Source organism: Triturus cristatus, chromosome 7, assembly GCF_964204655.1.
Source record: "Triturus cristatus chromosome 7, aTriCri1.1, whole genome shotgun sequence".
Lineage (NCBI taxonomy): Eukaryota > Metazoa > Chordata > Amphibia > Caudata > Salamandridae > Triturus > Triturus cristatus.
This window is the reverse complement of record NC_140590.1, coordinates 1,047,392,676-1,047,411,139: the sequence shown is the minus strand read 5'-3', so window position 1 is coordinate 1,047,411,139 and position 18,464 is coordinate 1,047,392,676. Positions and strand designations below refer to the sequence as shown.

At 45.5% G+C, this 18,464-nt stretch overlaps 1 protein-coding gene across 3 annotated transcripts in view; it reads right to left on the bottom strand.

Annotated features, from left to right (window-relative positions):
* The window catches only part of LARS1 (leucyl-tRNA synthetase 1), a 497,298-nt gene that overhangs the window by 68,117 nt on the left and 410,717 nt on the right, over nucleotides 1-18,464 (bottom strand). For all 3 annotated transcript variants that reach the window (XM_085618114.1, XM_085618113.1, XM_085618116.1), the window contains 3 exons: nucleotides 17,244-17,354; nucleotides 16,304-16,414; nucleotides 14,096-14,200 (listed from right to left, as the gene is read on the bottom strand). In XM_085618114.1, coding sequence (XP_085474240.1) covers nucleotides 14,096-14,200; nucleotides 16,304-16,414; nucleotides 17,244-17,354 — 327 coding nt within the window. The remainder of the gene's footprint in view (nucleotides 1-14,095; nucleotides 14,201-16,303; nucleotides 16,415-17,243; nucleotides 17,355-18,464) is intronic.

Sequence of the window (18,464 nt, the reverse complement as noted above, 5' to 3'; positions counted from 1 at the left end):
GACGTCGATGTGTGGGTACTTCGCATTGCATACCGGACACCTTTTGAATGGCGTCCTGGATTCCATCGTCGAAGTAGAGTCGATGGACAGGCAAATGCGAACAAAGTCGGTGCTGAAAGTTAGTAAACTAACAAAAAGTATCGAAACCCGATCGATAAACAGTACCGACGCGAACTAAAGGCCTTGTGGCCTCGACAAAAGTTTTTCCTAACTTGAGCTAAGATAGCACATCCGAACCCAATGGCGGAAAAAAACAATCTGAGGATGGAGAGGATGCCCATGCGCACTGTAGTCCATGGGAGGAGTCACCTATCCAAGGATACTTCGAAGACTCTTCCAGGACAACAACGTGCAAACATCCGGACCCAACACTAGGCGGCGATCTATGCACAGATATGAATTCAGCAGCCCACATGCCTCGAACACTGTCGATACCGATCGGGAACAGTACCGACGAAACTAGAGGCCTTTTGGCCTGAAAACTAAATTTTCCTAACTTGAGTCAAGATAAACACATCCGAACCAAATGGCGGAAAAAAACAATCTGAGGATGGAGAGGATGCCCATGCGCACTGTGGTGCAGGGGAGGAGTCACCTATCTCAGAATACTTCGAAGACTCTTCAAGGACAACAACGTGCAAACATCCGGACCCAACACTAGGCGGCGATCTATGCACAGATATGAATTCAGCAGCCCACATGCCTCGAACATACTTAAACCTAAAAATAAGTTCGCAGAACAGGGAGGATGGGTGGGGCAGTAAGGAATCTATAACTAACTAATGTTCTTACAGATAAATCATTACCGAAGGTAAGTAACTTGTTCATCTGAAAGAAACATGTTAGTTATAGATTCCTTAGCTTAAAATAGATACCCCAGCAATACCAACCCCGGTGGTGGGTCTGCAAACCAATATTACACCAGAAAGTCCTGGAGAACAAAACGGCCAAAGAACCCGTCCCTCCAGACTTAACTGTCCAGGCAGTAGTGTTTCGTAAAGGTGTGCAACTATGCCCACATAGCTGCCTGACAGATTTCGTTCAGAGGAATTCCTCGCCCTAAAGCAGTAGTGGCTGCCGTCACCCTGGTGGAATGGGCGCGTATCCCCACTGGAGGCTCCTTTTTCGCCAGAGATCAACAGGCCTTGATACACAAAACGACCCACAGAGATATAGTCCGTTTGTGTACGGCCCGACCTTTTTTGTCGCCCACGTAGCCAACAAAGAGCTGGTCATCCACTCGGAACAGTTTTGTGCGGTCCAGATAAAAAGACAGCGCATGTTTTGGGTCAAGACGGTTGAGCCTCTCTTCCTCTTTGGAAGGATGCGGAGGCGGAAAGAAGGTGGGCTAAGTGATGGTCTGCCCAATGTGAAAGGCAGTGACACCCTTTGGCAGAAAGGATGGACAGGTTTTGAGGACAACTTTGTCCGGATGCACAGAGAGAAAAGGAGGCTTTGAAGAAAGAGCCTGGTGCTCACTCACTGGCAGAAGTGATGGCCCCCAGGAATGCAGTTTTGAGAGTTAAAAGCCTCAAAGGACAGTTGTGAAGCAGCTCAAAGGGAGCGCATATTAAATAAGTTAAAACCAGATTCAAGTCCCACTGAGGCATAATGAAAGGAATAGTAGGAAAGAGAGGAGTTATGCCTTTCAAGAATCGATTAACAACCGGGGACTTGAAAAGAGAAGGATGATCTGGAAGCCGAAGAAAGGCAGAAATGGCCGAGAGATAGCCCTTGATAGTGCCCAGAGCAGAGCCCTGCTGGGCCAAAGAAAGGAGGAACAAGAGAACCTCAGAAAGAGGGGCAGAGAGAGGATCCACAGCCTTTGCTGTGCACCATGCCACAAATTTGTTCCACCAACAGGCGTATACCGTTTTAGTGGAGGGACGCCTGGCTGCCAATATTACATCACAAACTTCGGGAGGCAGGTCAAACTTAGTCAACTGCTCTCGCTGCTCAATCTCCACTCAAGGAGGTGGAGGCTGGACAGGTTCGGGTGGAGGACCTTCCCGTGCTGCTGCGACAGAAGCTCCTCCAGAAGAAGCAGTCGGATTGGAGGATCGATGGCCATGTTAAGCAGCTCGGGATACCAGACTCTTCGTGCCCAATCCGGAGCCACAAGAATGACTTGGGCCCGGTCGCGTCTGATCTTCTTCAGCACTCTTGGCGGAAGTGGTATAGGCCGAAAGGCGTACAACAGACCACAACTTCACTCGTGACGAAAAGCATCGCCTAGCAAGTGCCGCCTTGGAAATTCCAACGCGCAGAATTGCTGACATTGCACGTTCTCTTTGGTGGCGAATACATCTAACCAAGGTTCTCCCCACTGTCGAAAGAGACCTAGCACCACCTCCGAGTGAAGACGCCATTCGTGATCCATCATGCACCTGCGACGGAGTTCGTCCGCCCTGGAGTTCAGGGAACCTGCCAGGTGTTGAACCACTAGGGATATGCCCTGATGTTCCAGCCATGTCCAGAGGCGGAGGGCCTCCTGACATAGGGTCCACAACCCCACCCAGTTTGTTGCAGTACCACATGGCGGTGGGGTTGTCCGTGAACAGAGGGAAGGAATGCTTTGAGTGCAAGGTGAATCACCCGGAGCTCCAGAAGGTTGATGTGGAGCCCGGACTCCACCGGAGACCAGAGGCCTCTGATCTCCGCCTCCCATATGTGGCCGCCCCATCCCAGAAGGGACAGGTCTGTCACCACTGTGTGCTCTGGTTGGGGAAGGGAGAAGCATCTGCCGCTGACCCAATCCTGGTTCGTGAGCCACCACTGCAGTTGTCGAGCAGTGCCCTCCGAGATCTGGACGCAATCCGACAGATTCCCCTGATGCTGCGCCCACTGGAACTTCAGGTCCCACTCCAGAGCCCGCATATGCCACCTGGCATGATCGACTAGCAGGATGCAGGAGGCCATGAGGCCCAGCAGCCTCAGAATCCTTCTGACTGAAATCCAGGATAGAGGCTAAAAGATCAGAATCATAGCCTGAATATCCCGGACTCGCTGTTCGAGAGGATAGACCCGAAACCATGTCGTGTCCAGAACTGCTCCGACGAAGAGGAGCTTCTGAGAGGGAATCATGTGTGACTTCGGCACATTGATGGAGAACCCCGGCAAATGCAGGAGGTTGGCCGTAGTCTGGAGGTGGGAGACGACTGCCTGGGACGAACCCGCCTTCAACAGCCAGTCGTCGAGATAGGGGAAGACTGAAACCCCTGATCTGCGCAGATGAGCTGCGACCACCGCCATCACTTTCGTGAACACCCAAGGGGCGCTGTTAAGGCCAAAGGGGAGCACGGTAAATTGAAAATTCTCGTGGCCTACCGTGAACCGTAGTTAATGCCGATGGGCCGGCAGGACAGGGATGTGAAAATAAGCGTCCTAAAAGTCCAACGCTATCATCCAGTCTTCCGGGTCGAGGGCAGACAAGACCTGAGCAAGCGTCAACATTTTGAACTTCTCTTTCCGGAGGAAGCGGTTGACGTCCCTGAGATCCAAGATAGGACGCAGGCCTTTGTCCTTCTTGGGGACCAGAATGTAGTAGGAGTAACAACCATGACCTACTTCTGGGACAGGAACGCGCTCGATAGCTCTTTAGCTAATAGAGCCGTAACTTCCTGCTGGAGAAGGGCCAGATGATCCTCCGACATGTGGTGGTATCTTGGTGACATGGCTGGAGGGACAGTCTCGAAGGGGAGGGAGTAGCCCCTTTGGACTATTTGCAAAACCCACCTGCCCGACGTGTTGGTGTGCCAGTGGGGGAGGTGATGGCGAATTCTGCTGCCCACTGGCGTTTGATGGGCCTGAAAGGTCGGACTAGGAGAATTTGGAGGCTGCTGCAGAGGGGGTGTTGGTGGACTGGCCTGACTATCGCAAACTTGGCTGCATTCCGAACGCAGTAGTGGTGCCGGATCCAGGCATGGATCCAAGGGGGCCCTGCGGCATCGGAGCCGCAGACGAAGGCCTAGACCCCCCCAACCGAGTCCGCGGGGCCCGAAGGCGAGCCTGCGGGTTTGGGCCGCCCAAAGATGGTGTGCATCGCCTCGTAGAAACGTACGAAGCTGGGCGGGAGTCGCTCCGGGTCCCGGAAAAGGAGGGAAACGCGGAGTCGACTCTTCGCCGCGGGAGGGGCACCCCTTGCGTTCCTCATAAGGTCGGCTGACCGGCTAGGAGAAGTCGAAGAGCGACGATGCTTCTTCAACTTCTTCTTATGCTTCGACTTACCCAACCGAGTGCGAAGACTTGGAACTTGAATGATGGTGGCTCCGTGACCGGTCCCTCGACCTCCCTCGCGACCAGGACCTCGAACGGCACGGAGCCGACTGCGGGTGCTCAAGCAGCTTTCGAGACCGCTCCCGCAAAGCTTTCAGCGCCATCGACCGGCAGTCGGAGCACGACTTGGGGTCGTGGTCGTGCTCCAGACAAAAAAGACACACACGGTGCGGATCCGTCACCGACATCATCCGATGAGAGGAACCGCATGACTTGAAGTCGGGCATCCCTCGTGCACCTTAGGAGTTGAAGACTCGAAAAAGAAGTCAACAACAGTCGAGAAAAAGTCAGTCAAAAAATGACTGGAGGTACCGCTCTTCCCGGATCTGCGCTGGCTGGAGCGGAAAAACAAAGGACTGATGTCAGCGCATGAGGGCGGCGTCTAAGTAGCTACCGTGACGTAATTCCGGCGACACAACGCCAACGACAGACGCAGAGCCGACCGACGCCACCTTCCGACACGCTGAGGTACTGGGGGTAATTCGAAGGTAAGGAATCTATAACTAACGTGTTTCTTTCAGATTTCATGTTTTAGCAAAATTAATATGGTCTATGATCATAGGACATGGAGAGGGGCTCAAGGTATTTTGCCTCATCCACCACAGTCAAAGGAGCAGAGAAGATGCCTTCAGCCCGGATAAAGTGCCACCATCCTTGACTCAGGCAATCCGTGCCCCTCCAAGAAAAACAAACAAAAAACTTTACATTAAAAATTTCAGGAACTGGCAGTCCCTCATGGCCGCACTCCAGTTCATCGATTTTTACCCACTATACCACTCTAGATGGAGTTCTTCTATATGCAAATTATCCATTGCCCTGTTCCAATACCAAAAGTCTAGCCCAACTGCTAGATCACCTCAAGACTACAACAAAAGCAACCCCACACTGGGTTCTGCCTGCTCAAGCCTCATCAGTGAGGTATACCTTGAGTCCTGTGGCATAATACGCACTGGACCAATGTCTAGGAATACCCAGACAATTCAGGCCATCTACTACAACAAGGTAATGGTGGGAATGCTATAATTATTCTTACCTACTGCCAACTGCTCAAGCCACATTCCAGTCCTTCGTTTTGTTGCCTCACAAAGTGGCAGATTAAATAGAAATGGATTACACTGACGGTGCTTGTGTCATGGATTAAATGGGAATTTAGGTAGAAATAGTCATTTAAATATTACAAATGATGCTTCAATGTAACCCATTATTATGGAGGTAGATAATATGGCACCCTTCCTGAACCTCTTCTCTTAAAACTGCTTTTGCACTACCCTGATAGTTTATTGCTTGTAGGTACATGTTGTGCGCATATAAGGAAGGGGCTAATGACAGTTTGTGGCCGTAATGAAAAAGGTGTGCAACTCTAGGACAGCACACGGAGAATAGGATAAACAATTACAAGAGTCTTGAAGGATTCCATGTCTCTGCCTCGTCAGGTAGTTCTGTGTGTACAGGGCTCATATTATGAGCATCTAAATCTCAATTTTTATGGTGCAAAAACTTTAGGTCTAGGAGGATGAATGGACTGGTTCTTCTTCACTATTATGGAGGATGCTGGGCCTGACAAAATGGAATAGATGCATCCCAGGGGATACATGATATTCAGTTTATAGCAGTGGCTATGGTTACAGTGCACCATGTATAAATGTGCATAAGAGGTAACTGGTATACCCTAGCAAGTACTGCTAACAGAAAAAATAGCATGCATCAAAAACAAAACTTTGCCCCTGTCCTCTAGCAATAGTTTCAGGCCACTGGCATGAACAGTGACATGGCACATGTATGAACACATTGTTGCAGTTGGATGCAAAAAAGGGCTTTCAAAAGAAAAATATTATCTTTTACATGCTTGAAAATACTTTAATTAGGTATTACTTTTTTACTCCTAAAAAAAATATTTTTTCCCAAAAGTAGAGTCAAACACGTCCAATTTTAAATCCTTATCTGGGTTCCTGCAATGAAGGCTTCCAGTACACGTAAACATCACTAGAAGATCTCTCTACAACCAACTGCTATCTGCACTTTTGAGAACAGTCACTGAGCAGTAGTATGTTAGGCACTACGTGCACTAGAGAAGTATGAATGCATAAAATAACTACAAGAAGAACTTGCATTCAATTTGCTCAGCTACAACGTAGGAGGGCCAGCCTAACAGATCCAAAGAATATACAGCAAACAAGAGAGCTGACGGACTCTTGGTGCTCAAATTCATAGAAATCTGCACAAGACTTGATTCTAAACAAAATTAGTCTTCTCACATGTTTGGTCTGACACTGCTACTTGCAACTGTTGCTACTAACAGGAGAAAGATTCCTGTTCAATTTAACAATGAGACTTATGTGAAGAGGGCAGTTCCAACATACAAGACAGAGGAGACCCTCCACTAGTCAGCAAAGTCACCCAATACTTAGAAAATAACACTTGTATTAATGTACAAATTGATTTGGGTGGCAAAGTCTGCAATATGCAACGCAACCATTTTTGCAACTGCAAAAGCCACAGTAGCAATGTACGAATGGAACTCTACAACTCTCGGCAATCCAGAATGTGGACGGGGACAAGAAAGGGGACTCCTGCGCCAACCTCCGATTCACAACGCCGTCTATCAATGTTCTGAGACCGCAAGTTCAGTCTACTGACCAGATTCGGACTGGTCAAAGCAGGCAAAATGGATTTGCAAAGTGGAAGATTACTGTGACGGACAGCTTCTACTTTGTAAATGACAGCTGTGGACAGTCGAGTGGGAAGACACTGGAACAGCATCACAACCTTCAATAGATTTTTTCTGAATGCTGCCTTTCACTTAAAGGGACATTGGCTCCACTCAGAAAAAAGATGTCTACACAGAATTATGAATGTAGGGCTTGAGGTTTCCTGTCCCTCACAGGCCTCAATGTCCAGGGCATTACACAGTATTTGCAAAATGAATTCCTACCTCATTGGTACTTATGTGGCAGGATTCGGCAAATCTTACTGGAGGGGTATTTTCAGCTGCAACTATCTTGTACATCATTTATAGAGTGAAATAAAAGGTGAAGTCGTAAAGCCATCGGTGTACAAAAACATCAACTACTTTGTGATCCCACTGTAAGACGCGGTGCCTCAAGTTTGTATGGCGAACTTAAGTCAAAGAGCTTTATATAGTAAGTTATATAGTTCATTACTTTATCCAAATGGATACTTCTACTCTATTTAAGGTTTTAGTTGGTTCTGACACAACTGAAGTTTGTGGTAGTCCAGCTCCACAGTTGTCAACTAAGCAATTGGTTTAGTGACTTCTGCCACTCACAAAACCCGAGCTACTGTTTGTTTGAGGGACGACTGGGAAGCGGACTAGCGCCCAATTTGCCTGCTGAAACTACTCGAGGTCGCGCTGCTGGTGGGAGCTCCTCCTTGATCGACGGAGTGTCCATTAGCTCCCAGCGTGCGCTAGACCCCACTCTAGTTGGCTGCCTGCACCGGGGGACTGCGAGGACCAGAAGCCTTTGCTTCCATCACCTGGTGCCTCTTCCCCCGGCGGTAACGCCCATCACCTGCTGATCTCTATTTATCTTTCGTGACACCCGCTTCGCGGGTGCCACTCACAAAACCCGAGCTACTGTTTGTTTGAGGGACGACTGGGAAGCGGACTAGCGCCCAATTTGCCTGCTGAAACTACTCGAGGTCGCGCTGCTGGTGGGAGCTCCTCCTTGATCGACGGAGTGTCCATTAGCTCCCAGCGTGCGCTAGACCCCACTCTAGTTGGCTGCCTGCACCGGGGGACTGCGAGGACCAGAAGCCTTTGCTTCCATCACCTGGTGCCTCTTCCCCCGGCGGTAACGCCCATTTACCCTCCCTTTAAATCAAACCATACTTCACGCAACGCGGGACGCGCGCGAGGAGAAGCGCGAGGCGAAGCCCGGGCCAAGGGCGGGCCCGTTTCAGCCCGTTACAGACTGTGCAGGACTGGACTGGGCCATGGTATTTCTATTTTTGTTTTTATGTTTATAATTTCCTCCGTTCTCTTGCTGCCCTGTGTGGTCATAAATTAGTGGGACCTCATATTCTAGTTGGAACAGTGTCACTTGTTCTGCTTGCGACCCACAAGTTATTGCCCCCGTGACGCAGAGTGCTTAATATAATTATGTCCAGAGTCACTAGAAGCAAAAAAACAGACAAAACCACCGATATAACGGGCCCACTCGACCTATTCTTGCACAAGGCCAATGCAGCCATTGACAATACTATCCAATTGATAGATAGACGGGTGTCTCACGAATTGGAGATGGCCAGAAAAAGATCGTCCATGGGCCCGCTGGCCTCAGCACAAACACCTATACAAAAGGGGCCGACTATACCCCTGCTGAATTCAACAAGTGCACTAGTTCACACAGTTCCGAATACTGTGGATTTGTCAGCAACACAGTTGTCACTAGGTTCCGATTCTGATTCTAGGGAGGATCTGGAAAAAACACCAGATTTACAATCCCTACATAATTATGAAATGGCCACAGAACTAAACATCACGGGGGCCAGGGAGGGTGCCATACATAAGAGGTTAAATAAGGGGTCGAACCCACATGTGCATTTATTAGTTCCACCAAATGGTGGGATTCCCAGCAACTTGAATATAAACAGTAACAACACCGTACTGTTGCAAACACCATCACCAACAAATAGTGTGATTCTAAATACGCCCCTACGGAATATCACGCCACGGGAGAACCATGACACACTAGGCGCTGTAGGGGGCATACAAAAACCTTGTACCTCATGTGTGACACTACACGATTTTCTCACAAACAGCATGGGGGAACTGTTAAAATACCATCTGAAACCCCTGGAGAAAAGCATAAGGGTAATTGAAAAACAACTCGCCAAACTAAATACTCCTGCATTTAAGCAGAAGTCACTTAGTACTTTAGACATGGGCGAGGGGAAGATCAAACAACCAAGTAAATTGGCTAAATCAATTCAACCATCTAAAACACCAGCTGTTTGCCCAAAGTCATGTGAACCAGATAAAGTAGGGAATATCCTGACCACCAAAAATGTCAAACATAAGCCACAAAATATTCCTAAACCCCAAACTGCAGAGCGAATGGGCCAACTCGTCACCATTAGTGATAACGCACAACCCACCCCAGCCCTAGTAGACCTAAATACTCAGCTAGCAAACTTTAAGGAGAATACACAAAAACTCCAGAAATCTCAGCCCTCTCAAGCCCAGGGAATACAGAGGACGGGATTTAGACCTAGACGGCCATTCCATCTTCCACCTGAGGCCACCCCGTTCACTGTTGTCCTAACAGGGGTCTCAGAATTAATAGAGGGAGCGGATGAGCCCCAGTGGTCACTGAGAAACAAAGTTCTGCAATGGCTTAGCCAAAATAGACCTATACAGCCATCGCATTATAGCAGAATTAACTCAGTTAGAAGAGTGTTTTGGATTGGGGAAACCAAAAAAAGCTTACAGGGTGACTGCGTTATAGTCAACTGTGACGATCCTGCTATGGCTGACTATATCTCTTCCTGGCCAGCACTTGAAAAAAGGGGGGGGGTGGATGTACAGCGCCTTTCCTTTTTTTATCCTCCGTTAAATACCCCGAATTATGAAAATAAATCGGGATGGGAGGATGCTCAGGATTGGCCCTGGACACAGGTGGGGCACACTAATAGAAACAGAAACAGGAATAACAATAATAATGGATGGAATAGAGGCTGGAATTCCCGCCCCTGGTACCATAGTAGAGGCAACCCAAATTTCGACTACTGGGAGGGGGTTCCCATGAGGAACAGATTCGACTGTCTAGACATGGTCGATTGACCAATAAAGGTCACCACAGGGGTTTTAGAAGTCACTGCTCCCCTACATAAGATCTATGACGTCTCTTCCCTAGTAGAAAATACTAACCCCGTGATGTCAGAGATTACACTAGTGCAAGACTCGTGTGGAGGTACCCGACTAAGTCAGCAGTTAACAGAAAATTCCAGCAGGTTACGGACTAAGAACGGATCTGGGCCAATAACTGAAATTATTAACACAAAACCATACTTGAGTACAGTAGATAGGACCAAGACCCAACCTGATAATGAGATCGAAGCCTTGCAAGAGGGCATGGTCTTACAATTTAGGCAGGAAGAACCCTGCCCCATCACTGAGGGGTCTTGTCTGCTTAAGATATCTTCCTGGAATATTGCTGGGCTTGCGAAAAAAGCGCGTGACCAGCTATTTCTAACTTTCATGGAAAAGCAGGATATAGTCTGCCTACAGGAGTGTTGGGATCCATATGAGACATCAGTAGAGGGTTTTAGCACTTTCTACGTTCCCTCGATCCAGGGTAACCGAGGCAGGGGTTCGGGGGGACTGTGTATTTTTACCTCTAACCTCTGTAACATAGAACAGAATATGTACGAGGCAAATGGGCCAAAAGCAGGTGTAGGGAGTTCATTACTAGGATTGTCCTTTAAATTAAATAGGCGCTCCTTTTTTCTGATAAACCTTTATAATAATATGCCAAAAGTAGAGGTAAAAACTCTAATAGCGGAACTGGATTCATTGCTAACCAAAGGCGGTCAGGCGGCAGACTGCATACTCATAGCAGGGGATTTTAATTGTCATTTATGTCCCTATAGCCAAACAAAAAAATGTGGCATTTTTGACTCACAAGGGGATCCCACCACACATTTTGAACATTCCCTAGCGGGAAATCTGCTAAATCAATTCATGCATGAATGGGATCTGGCTTTTGCAAATGAACTTTGCCAGCCACCCGTAGTGTTTCAAACAACCTTTTTTGGTCATGGGGCAGGTACTGTAATAGACTTTATCCTGGTCTCAAATAGGAACCAAGGTTGGGTGGGCGGGTTTGAAACGGAGGGCCTAGCAATAAGTGACCACTTTCCCATTAGCACTTCCCTTAAATTAGGGAAATGGGGCACGAAAAAAATAAGCACCACGGATATATTGCATGGCCGTTCAGTGGCACTGGCCAGGAAAAATGGCTATGCCATTAAATGGGCAAAAATTGAACCCACGAACTTTCTGAAAGATCTATTACAGAAAGAAACTAGTCAATTTAACACCTGCCTGGAACCAAGCACTAACCCAGAACAAATAATACAGGCATTTGATGAGATCAAAGCAGAAATAAACGCCAAACTAACTAAAAAATTAAAGGTAAGGGAGGAAACGAGAACATATGGCTGGTTTAACCGAGCCTGCACAAGTGCGCATAAAACACTCTTACAGGCTTTAAAGACCATACCCAGGGATAGCAGACAAGTCAAGGAGGCTAGACAAGCTTATAAGCTGACTCTCCTGACAAGAAAGAAAGAACTCAAAAATGCAGCTTGGGAAGCCTTGATAAAGGCAAGCGCACTAAGGGATAATACGTCCTTCTGGAAAGAGGTAAATGCCCCCTTTTTTCTAGATAGGAAGGTAGATTCCATGGAAATTGGCATAGCTGAAGATGTTTGGGTCAAGCATTTTACTGCACTTTACAAGAAAGACTTTCTTATGTTGACCTCACAAGAGGAGATGGCTGAGGGGAGGGAGATCCTTTTACAACCACAGGGAAATTTCCCATTAAAAGTAATGTTCACCCCTGCAGACCTGGAACAAGCGATTTGCCAGAGTGCAAGCCTAAAAGCTCCAGGGCCTGATGGCGTACCCATTGATCTATTTAAAGGGAACGTAGATCTCTGGGCACCCCTACTGGCAAATGTTCTAAATGCTTACACTAAATTGGGTTTCCCTAAAACATGGAAGGAAGCGATAGTCATTCCAATATTTAAAAAAGGAGATAGACAAGACCCAAAATGTTATCGCCCAATTTCTCTGTTAGATAATTTGATGAAGGTTGCTGGCAGGGTGTTACTAACCAAACTACAAACTTGGTCCAAGACTAACGGGATACTCTCAAAATTTCAATATGGTTTTAAGTCGGGGGTGGGAACCATAGAGCAGGGTTTAAACCTGTCCCTCATAATAAACAAATATATTGGATCAAAAAAAGGGAACTTGTTCCTGACATTTGTCGATTTAACTTCGGCTTTCGATTGTCTGGATCATGGAACCCCGTGGAAAACCCTGACTAACATGGGGATAGATAAAAACATCCTAACTTTTATCCAGGAACTTTACAGAGATGCAGGAGCTACGGTGAGATATGGCAGAAACGGCGAGCAAACCAGAAAATTCCCAATTGCAAAGGGCGTTCGCCAGGGCTGCATCCTTGCACCGTTTTTATTTAATTTGTATATAAACGAGGTAGCAGACTCGATGAATGACCTGGAGGTGGATTACCCCAAGATAAATGGACTCGCAGTCCCGTTATTGCTATACGCTGATGATGCGGTGATCATGGCCCGCACTCAGCGGGGACTCCAAAAGGCACTAACAGGCTTTGCAACTTTCATGAGCTCTAGAGGCCTTATAATAAATGTGGGGAAAACTTTCACGATGTCATGCACAACGAGAAAAAAAGTACCAGACTGCAAAACCTTTGTTAATAATTCAAAGATAGCGATGTCGAAAACTTTTTCCTACTTGGGTATCATTTTTAATAATAGGGGGACATGGTCTGCAGCGGTTACCTCCCGAAACCTGGCCTTTGCTCGCGCAATAGGGGCGGTTAAGCAATTTGCCAAAAAACTGGGCGGGAAACCGGTAGACACACTACTTAAGATCTATGCAGCTAAATGTGTGTCCACAGCTGTTTACGGGGCGGGGATTTGGGGACTTGCAGATAGTTCCGAAATTCAAAGGGTGGAGAATGCCTTCCTGAGGCACCTCTTAGGAGTCCCGCGTTCCACATCTACTACTATCTGCCACAACGAACTGGACAGATCTCACATCAGTGATATTATAAAGATAGCGCCAGTTATGTTGTGGCATAAGATCTGGACATGCGAGGACACAACCTTTAACAGGGAGGTAATTCAGGATTGCCTGCAGCAAGGAAATGGCGCTAAACAACCTTGGCTAGCCTACGTTAAAAAATTCCTGAACTCCATCGGCAGCCCAGAACTCTTTTCAGACCCAATATCATGCGCCCAATTCCCCAAAAAAGCACTAAAAGAGACGTGTCTTGGCCTATTGGAGGAGAGGAGATACTATTTAGATGGGAATAAATCTACCATTATAGCCCACCGCCAGATTCTGCATGAACATGGTTTACATCCTTATCTGGCGCCAAATATCTCCCCTTACCATAGAATGCTGTTGGCTCGTTTGAGGACAGACTGTTTCTTCAGGTTAATAACGTTCCCTATACCGAATGATTGGTCAGTGAAAATGATTAATTGCCCGTGTGACGGAATAGCCACTCAGTCTAACATACATTGCATACTGTTCTGCAAGTACTATCAATGGGGTAGGAAAAAACATCTATTGCCTCTGTTAAAACTGTGGGGCTTGAGAAGCTGTAAAGCAGCTCTCCTTAGATTGTATCTGCTGCAAGACGAATGTACAATTGAAGTGATGATAAAATTCCTGTCGTTTATTATAAAATGTAGAGGGTCTATGAGAAGCGATTAGTAGGTTGTAGGTTGAGGGTTTGTAGAAGTATTATTTTGTGCCTAATAACATCATATAATACATAAATATGTCATATTTACCTCGACCCTTCTACTACCTTTTAGTATGTAAATGTTTAAATAACGTTGTTTTAATTGTATTTTTGTAATGTTTGCTTATATGGTGTTTGTCAAATACCGAATAAAGCTATCTTTGAATTGAATTGAATTGACTTCTGCTGGCATCGCCGTCGAGAGCCAAAATCATGAGGACACTAAAATGATCAATCCAGACATCAGGAGTTAAAGTCCAAAGAAGACTAACCTCCAAGTTACTTGTCAGATAGACAATGTTCTCCAGAAGCACTGACTGCTCATCGAACTCCAGTACCAGGTCCAGTACCCGTGGTCCTTTCTTCTCCAGATTTTCCTGCCATAAGATAAGGAAGATAAGTTGCAAAGTGAAATAAGCTTGAGAAAGAACTACAACATCTCAGTAACATTTAAAAGACATATCTCACTTGTGATGAGCACAACATAAATTTCCAGAAATATTTACCACATTCCACTTTTAATGTGCGTATTTGGGGTATCGAAGCTTCCGGCAAAAAAAAAGAAACGCAGGGCATGCCTATAGTGAACATTCAACTGAAGGGTTAACCTTTTTTACAATATCACTGCATTGATTTACCAAATTAAGGTTGCCAGTAACCCACCTCAGATGACAGATCCAGAACTATCGACCACCTAATCTCTGTTTCCTATAGACAGGCTCCTCACTTACTGATAGGGAAAGACCACAACTATCAGCGAACAACTCAGCAGAGCTGATGGTTGTGATAATATAAGCAACTACAAGACCCATTGTGCGAATGAGATTGCAAGAGAGAAAACAAGAGGACCAATGAGTGTCCTTTATAAGCTCTCTCAATCAGCCTCGTCTACACCTGTATTGAATGTGGAAATCTATTCTGCTCCATAGGCCTATGCTGTTGCCTGAAGCCAAAATAAGCTAAAATCATAGTAAGAAATACTATTGAAAACACACTGCCCAGCACCACATAATGGCATGCTTGTAGGGGAAAACGCTCTCTACTCGCGATCATTCCACTCCATGGTAGTGTAGTTCTAATAGCCCATGGCGATTACAGGATTCAACATAGTTATTTTACAAAGGTTGCAGTAGTGTGTGTTCTTGTCTTCTGAATGTAAACATTTTCCATCTTGGTTTTAATTAAGCACACTAAAGTCAACACTGATAAGTAGCTTCTTTGCAAGGAGGTAATTTGGTGCACAATTCAGAAAGGTTCACGGAGGACTTTCCGGCATAATTCCTGTGATGAAGCGAGCTTTCACAAAGAGTTAATGGAAAGTCCTTGAAAGAGCATGTTTTCACATCGAACCTGTTAGTGGGGAACTACATAGGTCTTCTAGGCAGATCTGGAAAGATGTGGACCACTAGAAAGTTCTGATGTAAATGTCTTAATAGACCTTTGTGAGTGTTTTTTTTTCTAAATGCATTCAAAAGTATCACCGTCCAGAATCTTGGAGCTGGTGTTCCATACTGATAATGATAATACACTTTATTGTTTGATTAATTAAATCATTACAGTACACATATAAAAATCGAGCTTAAAAGACATTAGAGAATATTTTTCACTGAGCTCCAGACAAGATCAGATGTGCAGAGATCTTAAAAAAGCAGATGTACATTGGGAGTCTGCACACACATCCAAAGATTGGAAACTTCAGAAGCCTGGCAACAAATCACGAAAAGAGGAGGCCATGCTGGGCTAAGCTGTGCACTTCAAGGAACAAACACAAGTTGCTATAAATATTTTGGTGCACAACTACTAGCAGAAGCTATTAAGGGAGGTCTCCAAACAAAGGTATTTTTTGCGTACACAGGCACCAGGTTGGTGAATGATGCTTGTGGTGGCAAATTTGGCACTCTATTGCTTTTGGATCTGATAACTGCTACCTACCATTGCTTTGTTGTAGCATCAGACCAGACCAGCAGCTGTTACTGCTTTGGACGTTTTTTTCTCTTACTGGCCATTAAAACTGGGTTAACACTGGACTAACATCAGAGCAGTTATGGAACTGATCTCTTCGATGCAGGTCACTGTTACATTTAAAGAGATGTTTTGAATACGGTGAATTAACTAGCATAATTGCCCTTAGTAAGTAACCGGTCATGCTCAGGGTGCAATGCAGGGTCTTGCATCGATCCCAAGTCCAGCAGAGGGGATTATAAGAAAACAAATACCAGAGCCACACTGATGTGCCTGTCAAGTCCCCTTGATTGTTGCCTATTCTCGTACCACAGCCCCCTGGTGCTAAAAGATATGTTAAATATGAGAAGTGAAAACTTCTGGTTTAACTGCAAGACTACCAGCCACCATTATGTACAGTACCAACTAAACTGATTGCTGCATAGGGCCCTCACCAGAAAGCACAGCCTCAACAAACATGCTTGCTTCTTGTTGAGTCCACTCCAAGGTTACGGCGTCACAATCTCACTCCAGCTTACCTTAATCATAGCAACGAAAGGCATGACTCGCTTCATGTATTTCTTCAGCTCTGGCAGGGCGTTCAGTTCAGTGGCGATAACCTTGTTGTCTGGAAGCTGTCCGCCACCAGCCTGAAGGACAACAGACGAAAACATGAAGAAAGCATACTCTACTAATAGATAAACCACCTACTCTAATGGGAACATCTAAAAACAGTCTCCAATTTCCTCTGATCTCTATCCACCTTACATCTAGAATGGAATGCCCCATTTGGCCTGGAACTGCCAAGTCCCCTAGTGAAGCATGTCGAATGAACAGTCCTCGCAAAGTAAGGTTATGTCAAGCACCTTTCATTAGCACAAACATCTGCTTTGAAACACAGGCTCACAGTCATGCACAGCAGGGTCATCAGACAGATTTTGTGGGTAAAAGTTGGAGAATGTCAGTTCTTATTTGGAAATAGCTACAATGTAAAACGTAGATGTGCTTTTGATTGCTTTGTGAAAATGAAATCTCAATACTCCTGGTTTTCAAAAAGCAAATGGAAAAAGGAGGTGCTTGTATGTTATGCCCACTAATGTAGAGGGAGCTTTGAGTGATGATAAAAAAAATCATCAAAACCCCTTTCAGGTTAGAGATCAACCTCTACATCATATCCACAGACATGCCTTAGCATCTTCACTGTACTAGTAAGCAATTAATATCTCCAACCCAATAAATGCAGGATAGCCAAACACATTTTTAAAGATAAATTTGACTTTTCCATATTTCTTCTTCGAATGCACTTCCTTTGGAAACATTAGCTGAATTTGATGGAAAGGAGGCACACTATATATACAACCCACCTTAACTTTCTCGTATTTGTAAAATAGACAGAAAGGTGTCCTAGCGGTCTCCTGTCCAACTTAAGTCTACGGCATGTTTTATATTGAAAGAGTGCCACTTCACTCGTGCCTTTACCTCGTAGTGCTTGCGCAGAACAGACAGGGTGGTATGCTGCCAGGGGGGATAGTTCTTTGCCACATAGATGGTACAATGAGATGGTCTCTGTGGGGGCTGCTTGTCCACCTTCTAAGGGAAAAGAAGAAAAAGAATTACTATCACAGCAAACACTAAAAGGCTACTTTGAAAACAAAGTGTTTTTGCCTTCATGAACTTAATCATACTGTGGTTTAATAAACGTTTTCTATTGGCTGCCATAGCACAGTTAAGGGTGCATTCTTGAGTGCTGAAAGCAGTGTACAGCTCACATTAAGCCTAGCTTGAGGAGTCCAAGGACCAAGCCTTAAGCAGTGACCAAAGAACTCCTCCTCTTCAGTCCCTATGGCAGTGGTTATTGGCCTTTTGACTTGTGTGGACCTCCAATGAATGATAACTGGACAATAGGGACCCCCACCTAAGCAATTTCTATGAATTGAACCTCAAACCAACACACAAAACTACAGAAACAAGTATACATTAAACAAAGTATATGAAATGTTTACTTTAATACACAAAAGATATACAAAAATAGAAATTGTAATTGAAAGGATAGAGCATTTCAAAATTCGGATTCATCTCTAAAAGTCAATGATCTAATAGGCTCTAGCAAATTGCTGTGTCCTCTTTTGGCTCTAAAGTATGCTTTTCTTGTCGGCGCACATTAGTTCTTTAATTGAGATCACCAATTAGCCCTACTGCAGTTTGCTTTACTTGAGGTGCTCCCACGAATCATGCTAGGGATACCAACTTAATTTTTACCTTCCAATATAAAATTCTTTCACATTTATATAACGTTTTCACATTTTCAGTTCTACATTTATCGTTTTAAAGTAGCTATACTTAAGTAATCTGCTAATGTAAAGTTCATGTTTCAAGTAGTTGATCCTGAAACGCGAAATGGCCTCCTTCTCCACGTCAGAGCCTATTCCGCTCTTCTTGAATTTTGCGAGAAGCTGAAGACCTGAATTTTAACTAACCAACCTACCATACGCAGAGCTGGGCACACACATATGCTCAGTGCCAGTACACCCTTCCGAGTGATAGTGAACTTTACAAATACAAACATAACATAAAACATAACATAACATCCTGAGTAGGTGTCACGGACCCCAGGTTAGGAACCACTGACGTAGGGAAATACTCCTAGCTCTCCCTGCTCGGGAAAGTGCCCACAAGTAAAGGAATCTTGTACAAAAAGCC